This window comes from Tursiops truncatus, chromosome 1, assembly GCF_011762595.2.
Source record: "Tursiops truncatus isolate mTurTru1 chromosome 1, mTurTru1.mat.Y, whole genome shotgun sequence".
Taxonomy (NCBI): domain Eukaryota; kingdom Metazoa; phylum Chordata; class Mammalia; order Artiodactyla; family Delphinidae; genus Tursiops; species Tursiops truncatus.
In genome coordinates, this window is record NC_047034.1 from 153,351,135 (window position 1) to 153,371,000 (window position 19,866).

The 19,866-nt window shown below is 51.7% G+C and overlaps 1 protein-coding gene and 1 long non-coding RNA gene across 2 annotated transcripts in view; one reads left to right on the plus strand and one right to left on the minus strand.

Moving 5' to 3' along the window:
• The window catches only part of LOC141278403 (uncharacterized), a 69,382-nt gene that overhangs the window by 21,292 nt on the left and 28,224 nt on the right, over positions 1 to 19,866 (minus strand). Inside the window, exon 2 of the mRNA XM_073803447.1 lies at positions 888 to 1,534. Coding sequence (XP_073659548.1) covers positions 1,315 to 1,534 — 220 coding nt within the window. The 3' untranslated portion in view covers positions 888 to 1,314. The remainder of the gene's footprint in view (positions 1 to 887; positions 1,535 to 19,866) is intronic.
• LOC141276389 (uncharacterized) lies at positions 13,854 to 18,781 on the plus strand. Its single transcript, XR_012325885.1, has 3 exons — positions 13,854 to 14,708; positions 15,630 to 15,692; positions 15,782 to 18,781. It is a non-coding gene; the product is annotated as an uncharacterized lncRNA (long non-coding RNA).

Below are 19,866 nucleotides of genomic sequence, written 5' to 3' on the forward strand. Positions count from 1 at the left end.
CCTCACCCCCACCTTCCTTCCAGCAGCTCTGCTCCCACCACCTTCACATAGAAAGGGGCTGGGCTGAGGGACTGCTCCCCGAAGGCTGTGCTCAGTGGGGTCCTGGCCTTGGCCCCCGAGGCTGATCCCCACGCGCGCATCCTGGGCTCCCTGACCCCCGGGCCCTTGACTCAGCACAAGGCCAACCTGTACTTTCTTCCCAGCCTTTCATCAGGGTCCAGCCACCTGCTGTCAAACACTGAAGCCCGTGACCTGACCTCTGCCTCCTGAACCCCCGATGGCCAGGATCCCCACCTGCTCGAGGTTCCTCCCAGAAGCCACATGCCCAGAATATCCAGATACTGAGTCCATCCCCACAGCATGAACGTCCTCCAGCATTGACCGCCAGCCTTCACCCGTCTCCCGACTCCTCCCAGCCCAGGGCTCAGACCAAGGTGCAGGTTGAGGGAATTCACTAAGCCCGGGGCCCAGGTCTACCCATGGGGGGATGAGGGAGTGAGCTCAGGAAGCTGCCAGGGCTGGGGCTCAAGTCCATGGCCACCCAAGGGACAGCCAGCCCAGGAAAGGATTCCTGAGATTCTGGGGGAAGCCACCCCCAGAAGTCTGCTGAGTCTGCTGTAAACTCTTGACAGCGTCCAAGCGGGAAGCCCAGGACCTGAAACCTCTATCAGAGAACTGGCCTCGGGCTTCAAGGGACAGAGCTTTGCAGCGAGGCCCCCGTCCTCCCAAACACGGTCATCCCCACGGTCAGAAACACAGCCCCTCAACAATCACACCCCATAGCACTCGCTTTACAAGCACAACCACACAAACACTTCCGAAGTCTACCACACCCTCCCTACACAGACAGAAGCCACCCATTCATTCGCTAAATACTGATTACGCACCTGCTACCTGCCAGGCCCTCTTCCAGGCACGTGGGATACATCAGTGGCCAAACAGCATCAAGGCCCTGCTCCCTGTGAGGGCTTTCATTCTAACAGGGATATCAACAGTGAAAAATCGACTTAGATTAGTAAATCATTCAGTAGATTGGAAGGTGATGTGGGAAAAAGAAAAATCAGAACAAGATAAGGGGAACTGGAGTGCTTGGGAAGTGGCAGGTAGCAATTTTAAGTGGGTGGTCGGGGCCCCATTAAGAAAGTGACACAAGATGTGGTGTATACACACACACACACACACACACACACACAGGAATATTACTCAGCCATCAAAAAGAATGAAATAATGCCATTTGCAGCAACATGGATGGACCTAGAGATTATCATACTAAGCAAAGTAATTCAGAAAGAGAAAGACAAATACCATATGATATCACTTATACGTGGAATCTAAAATACAACACAGGGCTTCCCTGGTGGTGCAGTGGTTGAGAGTCCGCCTGCCGATGCAGGGGACACGGGTTCGTGCCCCGGTCCGGGAAGATCCCACATGCCGCGGAGCGGCTGGGCCCGTGAGCCATGGCCGCTGAGCCTGCGCATCCGGAGCCTGTGCTCCGCAACGGGAGAGGCCACAACAGTGAGAGGCCCGCGTACTGCAAAAAAATAAATAAAATAAAATACAACACAAATGAACTTATCTACAAAACAGAAGCAGACTCACAGACATAGAGAACAAACTTGTGGTTGCCAAGGCGGGGGGATGGATTGGGAGATTGGGATTAGGAGATGCAAACTATTATATATAGAATGGATAAACAAGGTCCTACTGTGTACCACAGGGAACTATATTCAATATCCTGCGATAAACCAGAATGGAAAAGAATTTATATATGTATAACTGAATCACTTTGCTATATAGCAAAAATTAACACAACACTGTAAATCAACTATACTTCAATAAAAAAATTTTTTAAGTGACACTTACATTCTCAATAGGCACATATGCTTGGCCAGCGGCTCCTGTGTTGGAAAGTCCAATCCTAGACATGTTTCCGTTACTTCCCACATTCAGTGAGATACTCCCTGTCACAAATATCTGAAAACCTACTGAAGCTACCACATACCATGGACCTGGGTCATTTGACAGGAAGGTGGACGAATGTCTCTAGGTTAGTGAGAATGATCAGGGGACCCCACTGCCTCTTCCAGCTAATATGTTTTTTCCGTCTTCCTCCAACTCTTTTCCAAACCAACTGTCTTTACCTGGTCTTCTCCACCTCCCTTCCTGATACCCTGAAATCTGTTTTTCATTCTCAGAACTCCATCAAAACTGCTCCTGGAAAGATAAGCAACTTTCTCTTTCTTAAAAAGGAACTTCTCCTTTCTCCTTGCTTTCCATCCTTCATCTGCACCTTGGTGATGTCAACTCCTATGTTCCACAGGTGATACTTTACGTTTAACAGCATTTTCAGGGAAAAAAAAAAAAATGACATTTATGGGAACTCTTGAAAGAGATGATAAAGTTATTCATTCATTCATTCAATAAATATTTATTGAACACACAAGCTACCATGTGCCAGAGATGGTTCTACTAGTGGGGATGCAGACATGAACGAAACAGCTAGAATTCCTGCCTTCATGGAGTTTACATCCTGGCAGGGGAAAGAGAAACCAGCAACTAAGTAAATATAGTGTGTTCAATAGTGGTAGATGCTATGGAGAATTTTAAAGCAGAGAAGGAGTAAAAAGAGGGAGGATGCAGTTTTAAGCCAGGATGGCCTCATGTCCTCACCCTCACTAATTCTTCCATTAAACAAAACACACCCACAGATCTTTTCCCACACAAACTGTCACTCTCACTCTCTCTCTCTCTCTCTCTCTCTCTCTCTCTCTCTCTCTCTCACACACACACACACACACACACACACACACACACACACACACGCCCAGTTTATTCAAACCTCAGAGTAACATACCGTTGTGGTCCCCCGGAAAGATGAAAGTCAGAATTGGCAGGACCCTCAGTGGCCAGAGGGAACTGAAGCCAAGAGAGAGGCAACCAAGCTTGCCTGAGGCCAGCGGCATCCACAAAGGCACCTACGCTTGGGAACACCCACACATAAGCACACAGACTTGCACACACATATTCACACAAAAGCATAAACCTCTTTACCCTCCTCCAGGCAACCGGGTGGGGTGAGGTTTGGAGAGCTTCTGGCAATTTCGGTTTTGCTTGTCCACTTCACCCTCCCCCGCCCACCCCACCCGTCCCAGCTGTTCCAGCCATCACAGCATCTTCCTCCTGCCCTGACCTGTGGCCGTGAGTTCCCTGGATGGCACGTGTGTACATACAGACACATCATATGTGAATGTGTACACACGTGGTTTGCAATGAGGGAGGACACGTTTGTGTGTAAGTATTCACGCATGGGGAGTCTGCAGTGTGTGTGTGTGTGTGTGTGTGTGTGTGCACGCTCCCAGCAAGACAGAGAAATTTATAATCTAAATCTTGCTTCTCCGGGGAATGAAAGCAAAACAAAGTTCAGGTTTAAATCACACGACCACGGGCAGGAGGGGTTCCCTTGCCTCACGTGATTATCTGCCATGTGCAGCGGGACGGGCTGGCAGGCAGTAGGCAGCCAGCAACCCGTCAGCAGGGAGTCATTTGTGGTTTCCAGGCCCCTGGGACCCACGGTGGCTGCTCCAGGAGGGCGGGAGACCTGGAGAGCAGCAGCGACAAGCACATGCCCGTCCCAGGTGCTGGGGGATGGGGGAGGAAGGGGCCCAGCATCCGGCTGGGGCTTCCTGGCGCTAAAGAAAAGCAGAGGGAGAGGAGGCAGGAGCTGCAGGCCAGAGAGAAGCCCAGCCACTTGGCCTGGAGGGAGAAAGGAGGTCCAGGCAAGAGGTGGCTCCAGTGCAGACCCCGCCCTGCCAACCTCTTCCCTGGCCGGGAAAACATCCTCAGGGCTCCAGGATGTCTGAGGCTTCGGCAGCCTGGGTTTGCCTGATTCTTTCTCCCGTGACCTTCGACTCTTTCCCGCTGCTCCATCTCTATCCCTTTCTCTTTGTTTCTGTGTTTGTTCTTTGTCTCTCCCCATTTCTCTGTCTCTGGGATTTTTTTTTTTTTTTATCTCTTTGTGTCTGACTGTCTGACCTTCTCCCTCCATCTGTCTGTCTGTGCTCTCCAAGTCCCTCTATCAGCCCTAACCTCAGGGCTTCCCTCTGCTGACCTGTCTCCTGTGACCTTGCTGGTAACATCACACACCTCCCAGGGCACGTTATTCCATTCGAGCCTCTTGTCATTCCAGAGGGTGGGGCAGTCTGGGAGAGTCAGGATTAAAAATCCCATTTTACAGATGAGGAAACTGAGCCCCCAGAAGGTAAAAGCCCTGCCCAAGGCCACGCCGCTGGCATGGAATTTAAAATCCAGGTGTGTTTCCATTGCGTGACTAGCCCCCACTAACTCCACATCACCTGGAAGCATGAGCAGCTCCCACCCAGCCCCCAAATCCTAAAGTGAAGAAAATTAAGGAGCCAGTGCCACACAACAGCTCATCCCCAGCCCAACCACAAAAACTGCCTTCGATTCACTAAACGTCCTAGAAAGCCTAAGGGCTGAGATGGGAGCCTTGGGGACTGGCACCCCAAGGATGCCTCATCCCAGCCCCACTCTCCCCCAAAGTCTTAAGTGTCTGCACATCCCACATTCCCCAGGCCCACCTGGGATGAATGGGCTTCCTGCTTCTTGAGTAGGTGCCTCTTGGTGTCTCAGTCTTCCCATCTGTACAATGGGGACGATGGGTCTCCCTTGCACTGCTGAGCTAGACTCCTGCTCCAACCAACACAGCAGCTCCTCTCCCTTTTCCAGGACCCCGATCCCTAAAAGACCTCTAACTTCAGCCACCAAGAGCCCTCAGACACCTCTGGAGGATCACTGTGTTTCCACCGGCCCAAACTGGCTTTGACCGCATGGGCATCCGGGCAGCAACCACGAAGCCACGGGCCCAGACACGGAGCCCCATCTGCAGCAGCAAAGTCCCACAGCCTCCCAAGCCCCCACCCGCGAGGCGTCAGCGCCAACGACCCGCCAGGGCCGGCCCATTTTCCTTTCTTTTCATTGCCGGCTACGCGTGTAGTTATAGAACCAGGTCTCCACAGAGTAATTTACTGGCAGAATCTCTCCCAGAATCCAGCTTGAAACCAAGCTGTAAAAACAGCTTCGAGTGTAAATAATTCATGCAGACAATATGACTTTTTTATGTAAATTCAGTGCATTAACCCTCTATTATAATGATGGACGACAGATAGGGGCGACGTTGCCTTGGTAAGAGCTAATGGATGGCCGCCATAAATTCACTGCACATTTTATTGTGTTGCTGGAAATTGTGCCTTCAGGCAATGCTGTTTACTTTTATGTAAAACTCTAGGTTCCCTAAATATTACAAATATTTTACATCCAGCTCCTCAGCATTTGGGCCCTGCCCACAAATCAAGCTTTCTCCATGTGAGCTGTAATTAAAGGTTTGTTGTTTTTTTTTTCCTGGGACAATTATCTCCAACTATAAAGAGAAATATTTTTCCCCTTTAGATGTTCCGTCATTGACTTATTAACAAATCCTTTGAAGAAGGAGGTTGCAAGCGACTCACTGTGGTACTTGGCACGAGTGGGGCGCAGGAGAAGGGGCGCAGCGGGTCCAAGAGCTTGGTGGCTGGCTTTTATGTGTGGCCGCCACCCCAGTTTATTTACACATATGATATTCTGGGCCTTCCTCCCCGCTCTTCTATAATTCATGACCACTTTAGCAGGGTAATTCCTCCAGCCACCTTTGCAAGAGACTGGCCCCTCGCAAGCCCCCTGCCCACGCTCCTCTGAGGATGGGGACGGCAGGGCCTTACGCCCGAGAGGGTCAGAAGCAGCATCTTGCAGCTGGCTGCCCACACACAAGCCAATTCATCCCTTCCCTGGCCCCCATCCGCTCACATGGCCCAGAGAGCCTTGGATGGAAACTCGGGGTTTCCTGCATTGATTCTCGTTCAATCCGAAGTGTTGGAAAGGCCCTTCTGGCTCAGTCCCAGCCCAGGCCGGGGTCACGAGGATGCCATTGACTCTTGCATGAGGTCTGGGAGGAGGAAGGCTGAGCACCTCAGAAGCTTCTTAACGAAGGGAGGCAACAGCTGGAGCAGCAGCCCTCTTTAAAAATAATCCTCACACTTGTTTATTATTGTCATTAATATTAATAGCCACTCTGTTAATATTCATCTAACTGCATTAATGTCATCCAGAAACACCTGGGATCTCCAAGCACTCCTAATGGCATGTGGATTCTGCCTGCAGCGCCCTCACCTCTCTGCCTGTCCCTCCCCAAGGGCATAACACCCATCCTACACAGGTTCCAAACCGCCCTCCTCTCTGATTGGCACCTGCCTTGGGAAACCCAGAGCCACACGGGATTTGGAATCATTTCTAAGTCCCAGGGGCTTTGCTGGGAGCATGGGACCACAGGCCAGGGACCCTGAATATTTCCTGCCTCTCCCAGGGGCACAGGAAGGTTCTGACAAAGGTGGCTTAAGAAAGAAAGATAGTTCATTTCCCCCCCAAGGGCTCCATTTCCTGCAGAATCGAAAAAAAGACACGGTTAAAAACAAAGCTGAGTTGTTATACAGCAGAAACTAACACACCATTGTAAAGCAATTATACTCCAATAAAGATGTTAAAAAAATAAAAAATAAATAAACTGTAAATAAAAAACAAAGCTGAGATATCATTTTTCACCGATTAGATTGTCAAAGATAATTATGATAATAATGGCAACAGCAGCGACCAGCTTGCCTCCTGTACACGACCACTGCGCTTAACCCGCGGTGCCTGCTCGCACTGAATCTTCCACCAACTCTTCAGGACAGCCCCGCCACCACCCCTTCTGAGACGGTAAATGCGTAACACCTTCGTGGAAATCAATTTACAATATGTGACGAAATGCAAACTCTGCTTACCCTTTGACCCAGCAATCCCATTTTTAGGAATTTTCCATATGTTAATCATCAAAACTACTGCTCCTTTTAAGTGAAATCCTCTTGCTGTTCCCCTCCACACCCACCCATCCTTTCCCCTTCCATCCCCCGACCTTAACTCTTGCCCACTCATCTTTCAACCTGAATGTCACCTCCTCAGAGAAGCCCTCCCTGACTCCCAAGTCTAAGTTACCTTCTCTTGTCTCTCTCTGCACTTTTCCTTCATACTATGTATACTTTTCCTTTGTACTGCATATCATGTGCTAATTGGATAGTTATTTCTGTAAGTTCTTAAGACATAAGCTCATCGCAAAAAAACTGCCGCCTTCCTTGCTGGCAGGGGCTGGGGCTGGGTGTCCTCTCTCCTCACGACATCATAAACTCGGCAAAAGCAAGGACCAACCATGTAGTTTTATTCCCCATTTCTATCCCCAGCCCAGTACTGGCCCGTTACGTAGAATACCCTTGATAAACATCTGCTGCATGAATGAATGAATGAACGAATGCACAAAGATATATGCACGTAGACTTTCATTGCAGGGATGTTTATAAGAACAAAACAATTGGAAACACACATATCGCCATCAGCTGGGGACTGGGTAAGTGAGGTATATCCATACATATAATACAGGCATTAAAACTTTTAGGTGGATCTATACGTATTGACGTGAAGGATGTCCACGACATATTGCTGAGTGGGGGGAAAAGAACAGGTGACAGGGCTTCCCTGGTGGCGCAGTGGTTGAGAGTCCGCCTGCCGATGCAGGGGACACGGGTTCGTGCCCCGGTCCGGGAGGATCCCACATGCCGCGGAGCGGCTGGGCCCGTGAGCCATGGCCACCGAGCCTGCGCGTCCGGAGCCTGCGCTCCGCAACGGGAGAGGCCACAGCAGTGAGAGGCCCGTGTACCGCAAAAAAAAAAAAAAAAAACAAAAAAAACAGGTGACAGAACAGCATGTGTCGTCTGATCTCACTCAGGGTAGAATTGCATACGTGGAATCTATTTGTGTATATTTATGCGTGGAGAGAAGTCTGGAAGGACGTTCACCAAAATGTTATGTGGTTATCTCCGGAGAGTGAAATCTGAGGTGATTTTTACATTTTTCTTTGAACTTTTCCATATTGTCTGAATTTTTTGCAATGAGCATATGTATCCTTTTTTACAAAATGATAAAGCTGCTTTCAAAAGAAAAAAAATAGTATACGTACATTAAGAAAGAATGGTGGAGGTGCCTTATGAAGGGCTCAACCCCAGGCCAGGCACACCCAGCAGAAGCGGGGACAGGGCACTATGGGGCTGTCTCTCCTCTGGTGTGGTCTGGGCACCCTCCGAGGCTACGAGGGAGGGGGGCATTTAGAGCCAGAGCCCCTGCGTCCCATCTTTTTCGGGGCACATCCTGCCTGTCCAGAGTGGAGTTTCTAAATAGGGATTTCCGCATTTGATTCTTCTGACATGCTTTACCGCCTCAGAGCTGTTTTGCAAAATTCATAGCGGTTTTCGCAGGCTCCAAGCTTCCTGGGACCAATTCCATTTTGAACAATAGCGGAGTGTCTGCTTGCTTGCGGGTGGGGTCGGCCCACCCCAGAGCAGCCTCCCAGCCCCTGTGAGCTGGGACTGTGGGGCTGAGTGTCAAGGCCACGGCATGAAAATACATGAGCTCGGCTTGCCCTTATCCTCACCCTCCTCCAGTCCAGTCAAGCAGGGGGAAGGAGGAAGGCGGGAGGCCCTCTCCCGGCCCTCCTGTGCCCTGAGGCGACTCTCCCCCAAGGAGGTGAGGGAAACAAAGCCCTTCTCTACATCCCTCCCTTTCTACCTGCATCACCTCCTTCGGGTCTCCTTACCCAAGAACCACCTAAAACCCCGAGAAGCTAATTGACTTGGACAAGCCAAGGTCACAGGGCTGGATAGTGACAGGGCACGGGGTGGGGACCAAGACCCCTGCTGCTTGCCCTGTGCCTACCTTCATTTAAAAAGGCTTCGTAGGGACTTCCCTGGCGGTCCAGTGGTTAGGACCCCACACTTTCACTGCCGTGGCCCTGGGTTCAATCCTACCTTTGGTCAGGGAACTAAGATCCGGCAAGCTGAGCGGCGCAGCCAGGAAAAAAAAGGTTTGGTGCTCCATTCCTTAAAAGAAATCCGAGAGGTCTAGCAGCATAGTCATTGCCCCAAGCTAAGCCACAAAGACCCCTTCGCTGGCCTCTGCGTCCTTAGCTCTGCCTTCCCTCAGTCGCGATCCCATACCCGGTACCCAGAGCAATATTTATAAAATTTACAAAACTCACCAGGTATATGGCTTCACATTGCCCCGGGGGGGGGCGGGGGCGGGGGATGCAGCGGGGGATGGCGGAATCTATGCCCCTCAGCCTGATATTCAAGGTCTTTTATGATACGGCCTCTATCCCACTGCAACCACACTCGTCTCCAGTCTTCACTGAATTTACAACCCTCCCAGTCCTCCGTGCTGTCACGTGTCCCTCCACTGTCTGCGCGGCCCCCTCCCCTCTCACATGGCTAACGTCCACTCCTGCTTTAGGACCCAGCTCAGGGCTCACCGTATTTGGGAAGTCTTCCTGAATTCTCCCTACAGACAACTTATTCAACAAATCTTCATTGAGCACCTGTTATGTACTGCCCCCCCACCCCCCTCATGGCATCGACTCCACAATAGCGTCTGTTTCTGGAAGTTCCTTGAGGGCAGGAACTTAGTACCAGGGCCCACCTGTAATCTACTTCACAACTGTATGGTAATGGCCCAGATCATCAGCCCCATCTGATCTATACATCAGAAAACCAAGGATCCCTGGGCAGGCTTTAGACACGGGCAAGAAGAGGAAAGAAAAGGTTTCCAAAAATACAAAGCTGACCCGGCAACCCCCCACTGTCACTGCCTTTCCCCCCACTGTCTTCCCCAAACATTCCACCTACGTACCCACCTACAGGCCCCTGCAGGGTCAGGCCTCTGGCTCTCTCTCTCCTGCATTCTCCCACCTCCCTAAGCCTTTTATAATTCTGCCCAGACTCCACTTTCTCTTTTGCTGCTGGGCTCTTGCACCTGATTTTGACCTCTGCCCACCACAGTCTTCCGTCTTATCTAACCAATTTCTGCCTGGTATCGATTCTGACTCAGCAACACCCTCTGGCCCCCTCCTCTCCCCTTCCTCCCCATTGCCTCGCTCAGGTTCACTGTCTCCGGGTTACCCCTCACCTCCAGTCCCCACCCCACTGCAGAAGCTAGGGTGATGTTTCTACTCCGACCCCGACTCTCCTTCTTAAAGGCCTTCATTGGCTCCCCGGTGCACTGGGTGATCTCCTCCGGCTACACCTCCTCAACTGCTACAACTCACTCCCCATCTCCAGCCACCCCGAATGAACCAGGCAACTCCATGCCTGTGCTCCCTCAGCCTGGCTTGCTCTTCTCGGCTCTTCATCTGACTCACTCCTACTCATCCTCCAAGATCCTGCCCAACAATCACCTCCTCCAAGAAGCCTTCCCTGACCCCCCTCCCACTCCATCTCCTGCTCAGGGCTAAATGCCTTTCGTCCCAGCACCCTGTGCCATCACCCTCATGGCCTCAGAGTCACTGCCTATGTACGGGCTCCTCTCCCCACGCCATGAGCTCCTTGATGGCAAGGCACCCAGCGCCCAGTGAATATTTATTATTGTCATTATGAGCAGGGTTGGATCATCAGTCCCGGTTTACAGATGAGGAAACTGAGGCACAGAGAGGGGGAGCGACTCTCCCAAGGTCATAGAGCTGGCTGCATCAGGGCTTGAACCCAGAGTCACTGTTCCCAGTGGGCTATTCTTTCCACTGCATCACAACTTCATTTCAGAACCACTCTAGCAAGCATCACACACACACACACACACACACACACACACACACACACACACATATACATTTTAACATGTATAGGAATGCACTTGGGTATACCCAAACACATACAGAGACACACACAACGCTACTAACACACAGATGCACAGACACAAATAGCAGACCCCACAGGCGTGCCTGATACACACGAACATTCACACATGAGCACCCACTGATTGACACATAGGAACACAAACATACATATTTGTGCACATATGTACACGCATGCGTAACCCACACAGATACATACTGACATGTACCCAGGCGCACACACGTAAGTGCATAGAGACATGCACAGACACAAGTCACAAATACACAGACCCGCAGACATGCACCTGGGCACACAAAGATGGACACACACACATGCAGAGATGTGCACATATAAAACCACACTCGTATGTACTCACGCCCAGACCAACACGCAGGCACACATAGACACGGGGATGCCCTCATATACCACTCCTGTGCCCATACACGAGGACACATGCATACTCACAGATCCTCACAAGCAGCCCACGCACGGGCCAGCATCCACGGAAACACACACCTGCAGACACACTCAGTGAACGGGCAGGTCAAATGGAGCTGTCTGCTGGGGGGGGGGGGCCTGTCTGAGGTGCCTAGGGGCGCTCACAGTTTTGCAGCTCAGGAAGGCAGCTGACATACCAGCCCGGCTGTGATGATATTTTGCATAAATGCTAATGTATTAATTACCATGTACAGTACACAGAGCTGCCATTTAAAAGAAAAAGTTAAGACTTTTTAATTCAGAAGCCCCATGTGGGGTGGGGGTAGCCCTGCACAGTGGGTGGAAGCAGGCAGGGCAGCCGTTCCGCGCCCACTGTCCCCGCACGTGGGTCCCGGCCTGTGGGCCTCCAGCCCAGGCTGCCCAGGGTCAGCCAGCCAGTCCTCTGCCTCAGGGGTCCGGGGGCTCCCTGGGGACCATGGCACATCTGGAGCCGTGACCTGGAAGAGGGGTAAGGAGAGTATGGAAGGCAAGTAACCCCTGAGCAACAGAGGGGAGGTCTTCTTGCAGGGAGGGGGCAGCGCTGGGGCAGGATTTGGAGCCGAGATGGACAGCCAGCAGGATTCTGTGCTCCATGCAATTCATTCTCTGCATGGGAACCTGAGTGAGCTTTTAAACCAGTGCATCAGATTATGTCATGCCCTGGCTTTAATCTTTTCAAAGGCTTCCCATCGCTCTTGGAGGAAAGTTCACACTCCTTAAAAGAGCCTGTAAAGCCAGACATGAGCTGGCTTCTCTCTTACCTCCCTCAGCCTCTGCTGGTCACGTAGCCAGCTCTCCCTCAGCCTCTCCAGGCTAGCTGTTCCTCATCAGCCAGGCCTCCGCTCCCCCCGCACCTCTTAGGGGCCTCTCCCTTGACTGCCCCTGACCATCCCACCTAAAGGGGCCCCTCTCCCCTATCCCCTCTTTGTAGCACATCTCATTATTGCAACCCTCTTTGCTGATTTTTTTTGACTCGATACCATTCGCCTCCCCCACTGTAAAGCGAGCTTTGGAAAGCCAGGACTTTGCAGACCTAGTTTCGTCACAATATCTCCCCCACCTTGGACAGGGTCTGGCACTTAGTAGATGCTCAGCTAAAAGTCTGTTAAATGACAGCGTGAGCTGGGATGAACAAGAGATGCCCTTTGTGGCCAGCTCCACTCCAGGTGCTAAACTCAGGCAGCACTGCCCTCTCCACCTGCCTGGCAGGACAGCCCTGGCTCCTCTACCTCCCAAGGGGGGCTCATGGTCCAGAGCAGGACACCGTAGCCCAGGGCAGAAGGCGTGTCCAGCATCACACGGCATCTTAGAGACAAGTATCCAGGCGTCCTGAGTTCTCCAGCCATCAGGCAGGAGAAGCCTCAAAAGGACGCTGTTTAAACAGCAGCAAGGAATAGCAATTCAGCCCTTTACCTTTGTCCCTCACTTTCACATGTGTTGTCTTACACGGGCCCTGCAAGGGAGGCATCATTTCCCCAATTTCAGAAGAAATTAAGGTTCCGAGACGGAAGTGACGCACCCAAGTTCTCTCAGGTTGTCAGAGAAGGAGTCAGGATTCAAATCCATGTTTGCTACCCAATCCGGGGCTTCCTTAGCTGGACCATGAACCTCCTCTCCCCTCTGAGCCCTCAGGGATGCCACTGGCAGCTGGAGCACAGCAGCGATAGGCCCCACCCTCCCAGGAGTCAGGAGAGCCAAAGAGGTCCTGCCAGGCAGGTGAAGAGGGAACCTGGCACCCATCTGGCTCACTCCCCAAGCACAGGGTGGAGTCCTCAATCCACCCTCACCCTCACTCTCACTCCCACCCAGCTGCCAGCTCCCACCATTCTAGATGCTACATCTCTCCCAAACCCACCCTCTTCTCCCCAGGCCCGCTGCCCTGCCCTAATCCAGGCTGCATCACCATCACGTCTCACACATACTCTTGTGACAGCCTCCAACCTGGATGCTCAGATCTGCCCTCCATCCAGCAGCCAAAGTGATCTTCTCTAAGTTCGAATCCTTTCTCCCTTCCCAGTGACCTCCCCACTCCCTACCCCAACCCCCCCTGCACTGCCCTCATAGTGTTTGTAAAGGCGCATCGTTGTTAAGAACCCGCACTACCTAAGTTCAAATCCTGACTCTGCCACTTACTAGCTGTGTGGCCTTGTGCAAGTCACAGAACCCCTCTGTGCTTCAATCACCTAATCTGTAAAGTGGGAATAATAATAGTATCCTCCTCCTAGGGTCATTGTAAGGAGGAAATGAGTTAAAATACGTAAGCGCCAAAAACAGTGCCTGGAATCCGAAAAACACTAGGTAAGAGTGTGCTGTTCTTTACAACTTCAGGCCTGTGATTATTTGATTTGTGTCTTTTTCTTTCATGAAATTATGAATTCCGTGAAGGGGCGTGGTGGGGGGGTTGCTGGACTGGGATGGCCGCTCGGATGCTTCTTTGCCCACAGCTTGCGCCCTCTCTGCCTGCGGCCTTTGTTCTCCTTTCTCCTGTTCTGGCTGGGTGTTGGCCCGAGACAGAGGAGGAGGGCATGCCCTCGGCAGGAAATGCTGTCAGCCTCAGCGTTCCGGGCCTGATGAAAATGACAGGCGGCAGCCAGAGAGGACTGCTCCCCGCAGAGGGCCGGGTGGGGACTGTACCCTCCAGAGCCCCAAGTTCCCCAGGAGCTCCCACAGGGCCAAAGCTCCTTTTGTCCAGAAGGTCAGGAGCAGCTCGCCAGCTGTGGGGGAGGAGTTCCGCTGCCTCGCTGCAGCCAGCGGCCCAGATGTGCGTGTTTGCACAGCCGAGTCCAGGCTCTGAGGGAGCCTTGTTGAGCATCATGAAAGGGGGCTTGTGAGGAGGCAGACGGCCTCCGCACCCCGGCCTGCCCGCCTCCAGGACAGCAACCAGGAATGTAGCCCGCAGGAAGCCCTTCCTACCAGGCCTGCCAAGTGCCCTGCTCCCGCCTGAGGAGTCGGGCCGCCGACACGAGCAGGTTCAACCTGCCAACTGCAGACTGGATGTCTGGGTTCTGACCCTTCCTCAGTTTCCTCTTCTGTAAGATGGGGAGAGGCCCCGACCTGTCCCTCCAGTGAGGAGTATGGGAAGCTCACAGCCTTACGGGCAGAAAAGCAGAAAGACCAGAAAGAATGTTCACCTCCATGAACCTCAGTTTTTCCAACTGTAAATGGGGATGATGTCTACTGCCTCCTGGGGTTGTCCTAGGGATGAAATGCCACAATGGGAAGGAAGGACCAAGCATGTGCGGACACACAGTAGGTGCTCAACAACTCTGAGTTCTCTTTCTCCTTCTCTGTTCACCAGGCTCCAAAACAGGGACGCTGAGGCTGCCTCTCCTCGCCCTGTCCCAGAAGAAGAACTGCTGCCAGAGGCCCTCACACCAGATGCCGCCACGCCGCTGGGTGGCCTGTGTGCCGGGCACACGACTCCATTTCCAGGTAGACGAGTCTCTGCCCCCCACCCGGTCCCTGGGCAGAGCTGGGCTCCCGCCCCAGCTGGTAGCTGTGCACAGTGGGTCTTCGATGTCCAGGTACAGCCCATCCTTGGGCCTCGTCCAGCCCTGGGCAGGGTAGAGCTGGGCTCAGCTGCTTTGTCAGGTAGAGCTGTCCTGAGTATAGCTGGCCGCTGGGCCATGCTAGTCTCTGGACACAGCTGATCCCTGGGAAGTCTCTGGGCACAGTCAGGCTCCCTGCAGCCAGTGTCTGGCAGAATCAGCCCCTGGGCAGGGTAGCCCCCGGGGCCACTCAGCCCTCAGGCAGCCACAGTAGGCACAGTCAGTCCCTGGGCACAGATGAGCCCTGGACACAGGGGGTCCTCAAAGGGTCTCTGAGAACAGCCATTCCCAGGCTCAGCCAGGCTTCAGGCACCGTAGATCCCTGGGCACAGCATTTCCATGGGCACGACCGGTCCCTGAACAGAGCTTGATCCTGGGCATGGTCGGCCGACTGTGGCACTGTCTGTCCCCAGGCACGGTCAGCAACCGGCCGGCGCTGCAGTCGATCCCCTGGGCACAGTCAGTCTTGGGACAAAGCAGACCCCTGACACAGTCCATTGAGACCCGAATCCTTGATTAACATGCATAGACTCCTCACCCCGCTCTTCTGTGGCCCCAGTCCCTCCGCAGAGGACCTGGAGAACTGGGACCCACAGAGGGAACTGGAAGTACCCTCTGGGGTCCCCAGAGCCCCGGCATGGCCTGCTTCTCGGCAGGGTCGGAGAACAGTGCAGAGAGAGCTAGGCCTGGAGAACAAGGGAACTAGTTCTCCGGAGCAGAGTTTGCCTTCAGCGCACATGGTAGAAAGGGCCTGGCCTGGAGGCAGGAGCCCCTCCTCATTACTCTGCTCCCTCACCACGTACAGAATGGATCACAGGTCTGCGGAAGGAGCACACTGGCCTGCTACCGAATCTCCGCATGACAGTGGGTAAGTGAGTTTGCCAAGTTTCTTCTAGTTCTAAGAATATAAATTCCCACCCAGGTGGCAGTCCTGTAATCTAACCAACATACTCATAGCCTTAGGCGCGGCTCTAACAGGGGACGGGGAGGTGGCCAGTCTTGGCCGACCCTCAGCTCCAGGACACGGCTGATGCTGGATTTCCGACGCTTCCTGGGTCTGATCAGTCCCGCAGGTCCATCACCACCCGGTGAGGCTGGGAACAGAGCAGCAAGCCCAGGGTGGGGGTCCAGCCTGCACGGAGGCCCTGTTCCCCAGGCCTGTTTGGTGCTTATTCAGCCTGAGTTATTCTCTGAAGGGGGCATGGCTTCTGCAGGATGATAATGCAGTGTGGCATCCCATTAGCCAGCACCTGCCCTCCCTGCCCACCTTCCTCCCACAGCCCTCACGCACATCAATGTTTAACTGAATTGCCAATGTCGTAGTGCCAGTCACATCTGTTTCAGGGTCTGGGGATGACGTGAGCAGGGCCCGCCAGCCTCCCATGACAGGCGGCACCACCCACACAGGAGCCTTGCCACCCCAGACAAACCCCGCTGCCCAGGCACGGCTCTAGATCGGCACATTCGGATCCCCCAGGTTTGCACATTTAAAAAGAAATTGAAGGAAAAGTCTACTTGTAGGACAGAAAAGGGCGGGAGGAGAGCATGTGGCGAGGGGATTCCACAGGGACAGAGTGGGAAGGGAACTTGGGGAGGGGCGCTCTAGCAGCGCTGACCAAGGCAGGGCTTGCCAGCTGACGTCTTCCAGCCGTAGACCCCCTAGGCTCCAAGGGCAGCCCGTGCAAGGTTAATAATTTACTTATGCTCTCTTTCCCACTGGTGTCCCAACCAAAGCCATCCAACCAGGGAGTCCAAGAGGAGAGCATCCACAGGGAGTCGGAACTCTAAGCCTGAAAGGGAAGTCAGCCTAAAGAGACAGACTTAAACTAGGTCAATCCAGTTCAGGCTGGTCCCAACTGGCTGCAACTCGATCTAACTGATTCAAGCTGGCTCGAATCAAACCAGACTTGTTGGGGCCGGCTCAGAATGCGTGGAGCTGGCCAAGACTGGATGAAGCTGAATCAAACTTGTTGTGACCTGCTCAACCCACTGGAGCCATTGGAAGGCCAACAATACAACACCTGTCCTTCGTGCTAGCCTTTGCCGGGTATATCTTTATTTATCCCTTCCTCTTAAAACTTTCTGGATCCTGTTGTTTTCAGTATGTATTTTGTAAACAATTTTTTAGTCCACATCACATTCGAAGGATACGTAACACCTACGTCATCCCTGCCACTAAGGTGATTACGTGGGTAAGTGCAAGAGCTGTCAACTACCTGGGTTCAGGTCCCCACACCTGGCTGGGAGATCGTGAGTTAAGTTACCTAATCTTGCTTACTCGTATCTGTAAAAAAAAGTCATCTCATTATAGGACTTGCCTCACAGAGGATAGTTTTGAAAATTGAGACGATGTATATATATTAGCAATATGCCTGGCACGTAATAACCACTTACTACATTTTATTCCTATACTATGATTATTCCTTGGCTCTCACATCATATAACACAGCCTCAGATGACCAGGACTCAGACTCCTGCACTACCTCTTCCTTAGTGTGTGAACCTGAATAATTCACTTAAGTTCTTTTTTTTTTTTTTTTTGCGGTACACGGGCCTCTCACTGTTGTGGCCTCTCCCGTTGTGGAGCACAGGCTCCGGACGCGCAGGCTCAGCGGCCAAGGCTCACGGGCCCAGCCGCTCCGCGACATGTGGGATCTTCCCAGACCGGGGCACAAACCCGTGTCCCCTGCATCGGCAGGCGGACTCTCAACCACTGCACCACCAGGGAAGCCCCACTTAACTTCTTTTATGCCTCAATTCTCCCAGCTGAAAATGAGGGTACTAATGCCTGCCCCAAGGGTTGTTTTGAGGATTAAATAAAATGAACCACATAAAGACTTAGCACCATGCCTGGGACATGGTAAACAGTATTCCATACATGTTAGCTATGATTATATTACTAACACTTAAATAATGTTAATTCTGTGCTAAATGTTTTATGTATATGAGCTCAATTAATCTCATGACAACGCTGAGAGGTAGGTGCTACTATTATCCCCATTTTCAGGAGAAGAAACTGAGGCTCAGAACATATTACAGTGCCTGGTGATTCTGAAATATTTTAGGGAGGAAAGGAAATTGTACATTTGTCGATGTGGAGGGCAGTGAGCAGAGGACAAGTCTTAGGAGGCAGGCAGTGATTAAAACGAGGTTGGGCTTTGAAGTCAAGCAAACCTGGACTCAAGTCCCCAGCTCAAGCACTCTCTAGGCCTCAGTTTCCTCATCTATCAAATGGGAATAACAATCCTTATCTCATGGAATTGTGAGGATTAAATGAGATATCAATTATAGCTTGGACAGAGTAGGTGCTCGAAAAATGTAAGCTTCCTCTCGTTTCTTCCTCCCAAGGACATTAGGCATTCAAAGTGGTGTGCATCTACTATTCACAATAGCCAAGACAGGGAAACAACCTAAATGTCCATTAACAGAGGAGTGGATAAAGAAGATGTGGTACATATATACAATGGAATACTACTCAGCCACAAAAAGTAACTAAATAATGCCATTTGCAACAACATGGATGCAACTGGAGATTATCATACTAAGTGAAGTAAGTCAGAAAGAGAAAGACAAATACCATACGATATCACTTATATGTGGAATCTAAAATACGGCACAAATGAACTTATCTACAAAACAGAAACAGACTCACTGACATAGAGAACTGACCTATGGTTGCCAAGGGGGCGAGGGGAGGGATGGACTGGGAGTTTGGAGTTAGTAGATGCAAACTACTACATATAGAATGGATAAACAACAAGGTCCTACTATACAGCACAGAGAAACATATTCAGTATCCTGGGATAAGCCGTAATGGAAAAGAATATAAAAAAGAATGCATATATGTGTATAACTGAGTCACTTTGCTGTACAGCAGAGATTAACACAACATTGTAAATCAACTATACTTCAATAAAAAAGAAAAAGAAAAATGAAAACACACAGTGGTGTGCGTCTGCACAGTGACATTTATCTGGAGTGATCTTTGGAGGACATCTGCCTATGTGTACTGTCCATCTCTAATGTGGCATCTGTGCAGAGGCCACACTGCCCCCCACCCCCACACACTGAACACCTGCCAGCAGAGTGACATGGTTCCTCACTCTCCCATCTCCTTGCCCAGGTTTCTGCTGGAATCAAGCAGAGTTGTACTGGAGGAACCAGCCAGACAGATGTAACAAGCTGCACCTCAGACCAAACGTATCTGTTGAGTGAATACCAGTGAGGAAGGGGAGGGATGCGTGGGGGTATGAGTATCCTTGGAGGGATGCTACCGTAGGGCTGGGTCCAGGATGTCTGGCCCTGAACCCAGAAGGGCATACTTGATCCTGCATCTATGAAATCTTCCCCCTGTGACCACCTTGGGCTGAGCCCCTTCCTGGATGATCCCCCTCTCTGCTCCCCACCTGGACAGACGGGGCAACAGTATCTCCTGATCCTGCTGATGAGGATGACGACGGTAATGATGATGATGATGACATCTGGCATCCATTTATAATACCATGTGCCAGACTTTATAAGATATATTATCACATCCTCAATTATTACAAGCCCCATTCTGAGACTGGGATTTCTATCTCTATTTGACTAAAATCCATAGAGGTTAAGTAACCAACCAAGGGGACACAGCTGGTCAGCAAGGGAGTTAGAGATTTGAGTCCACACTGCGTCATTCCACAGAGGGTATTTTCCGCCTCCATCTTGATGGACTCAGAAGTTCCTTTTCCCACTCCCTTCCTTTTGCAAAGGTTAATGCCCTCTGTGTGGTAGACTGGGCCCTGGGCGAGATATAAAGAAGAAAACATGCTCAGTAACCTCAGGGAGCTCAAAGTGAATAAATCAGAATCACCGCAAGGTCTGACTGAGGAGGGATGGGCTTCACATGAGGTATCAGTCACTACATCGGTAATGGAATGGGCTTGGAGCCCAACGTGAGTATGCAGCACGACGGGCCTGTTAGTGGGGTTTGCTAGGCTGTGCTACAGTAACAGCAACCACTACAGCAGAAATGTCAGTGACTTAACACATGCAAGTTTATTTCT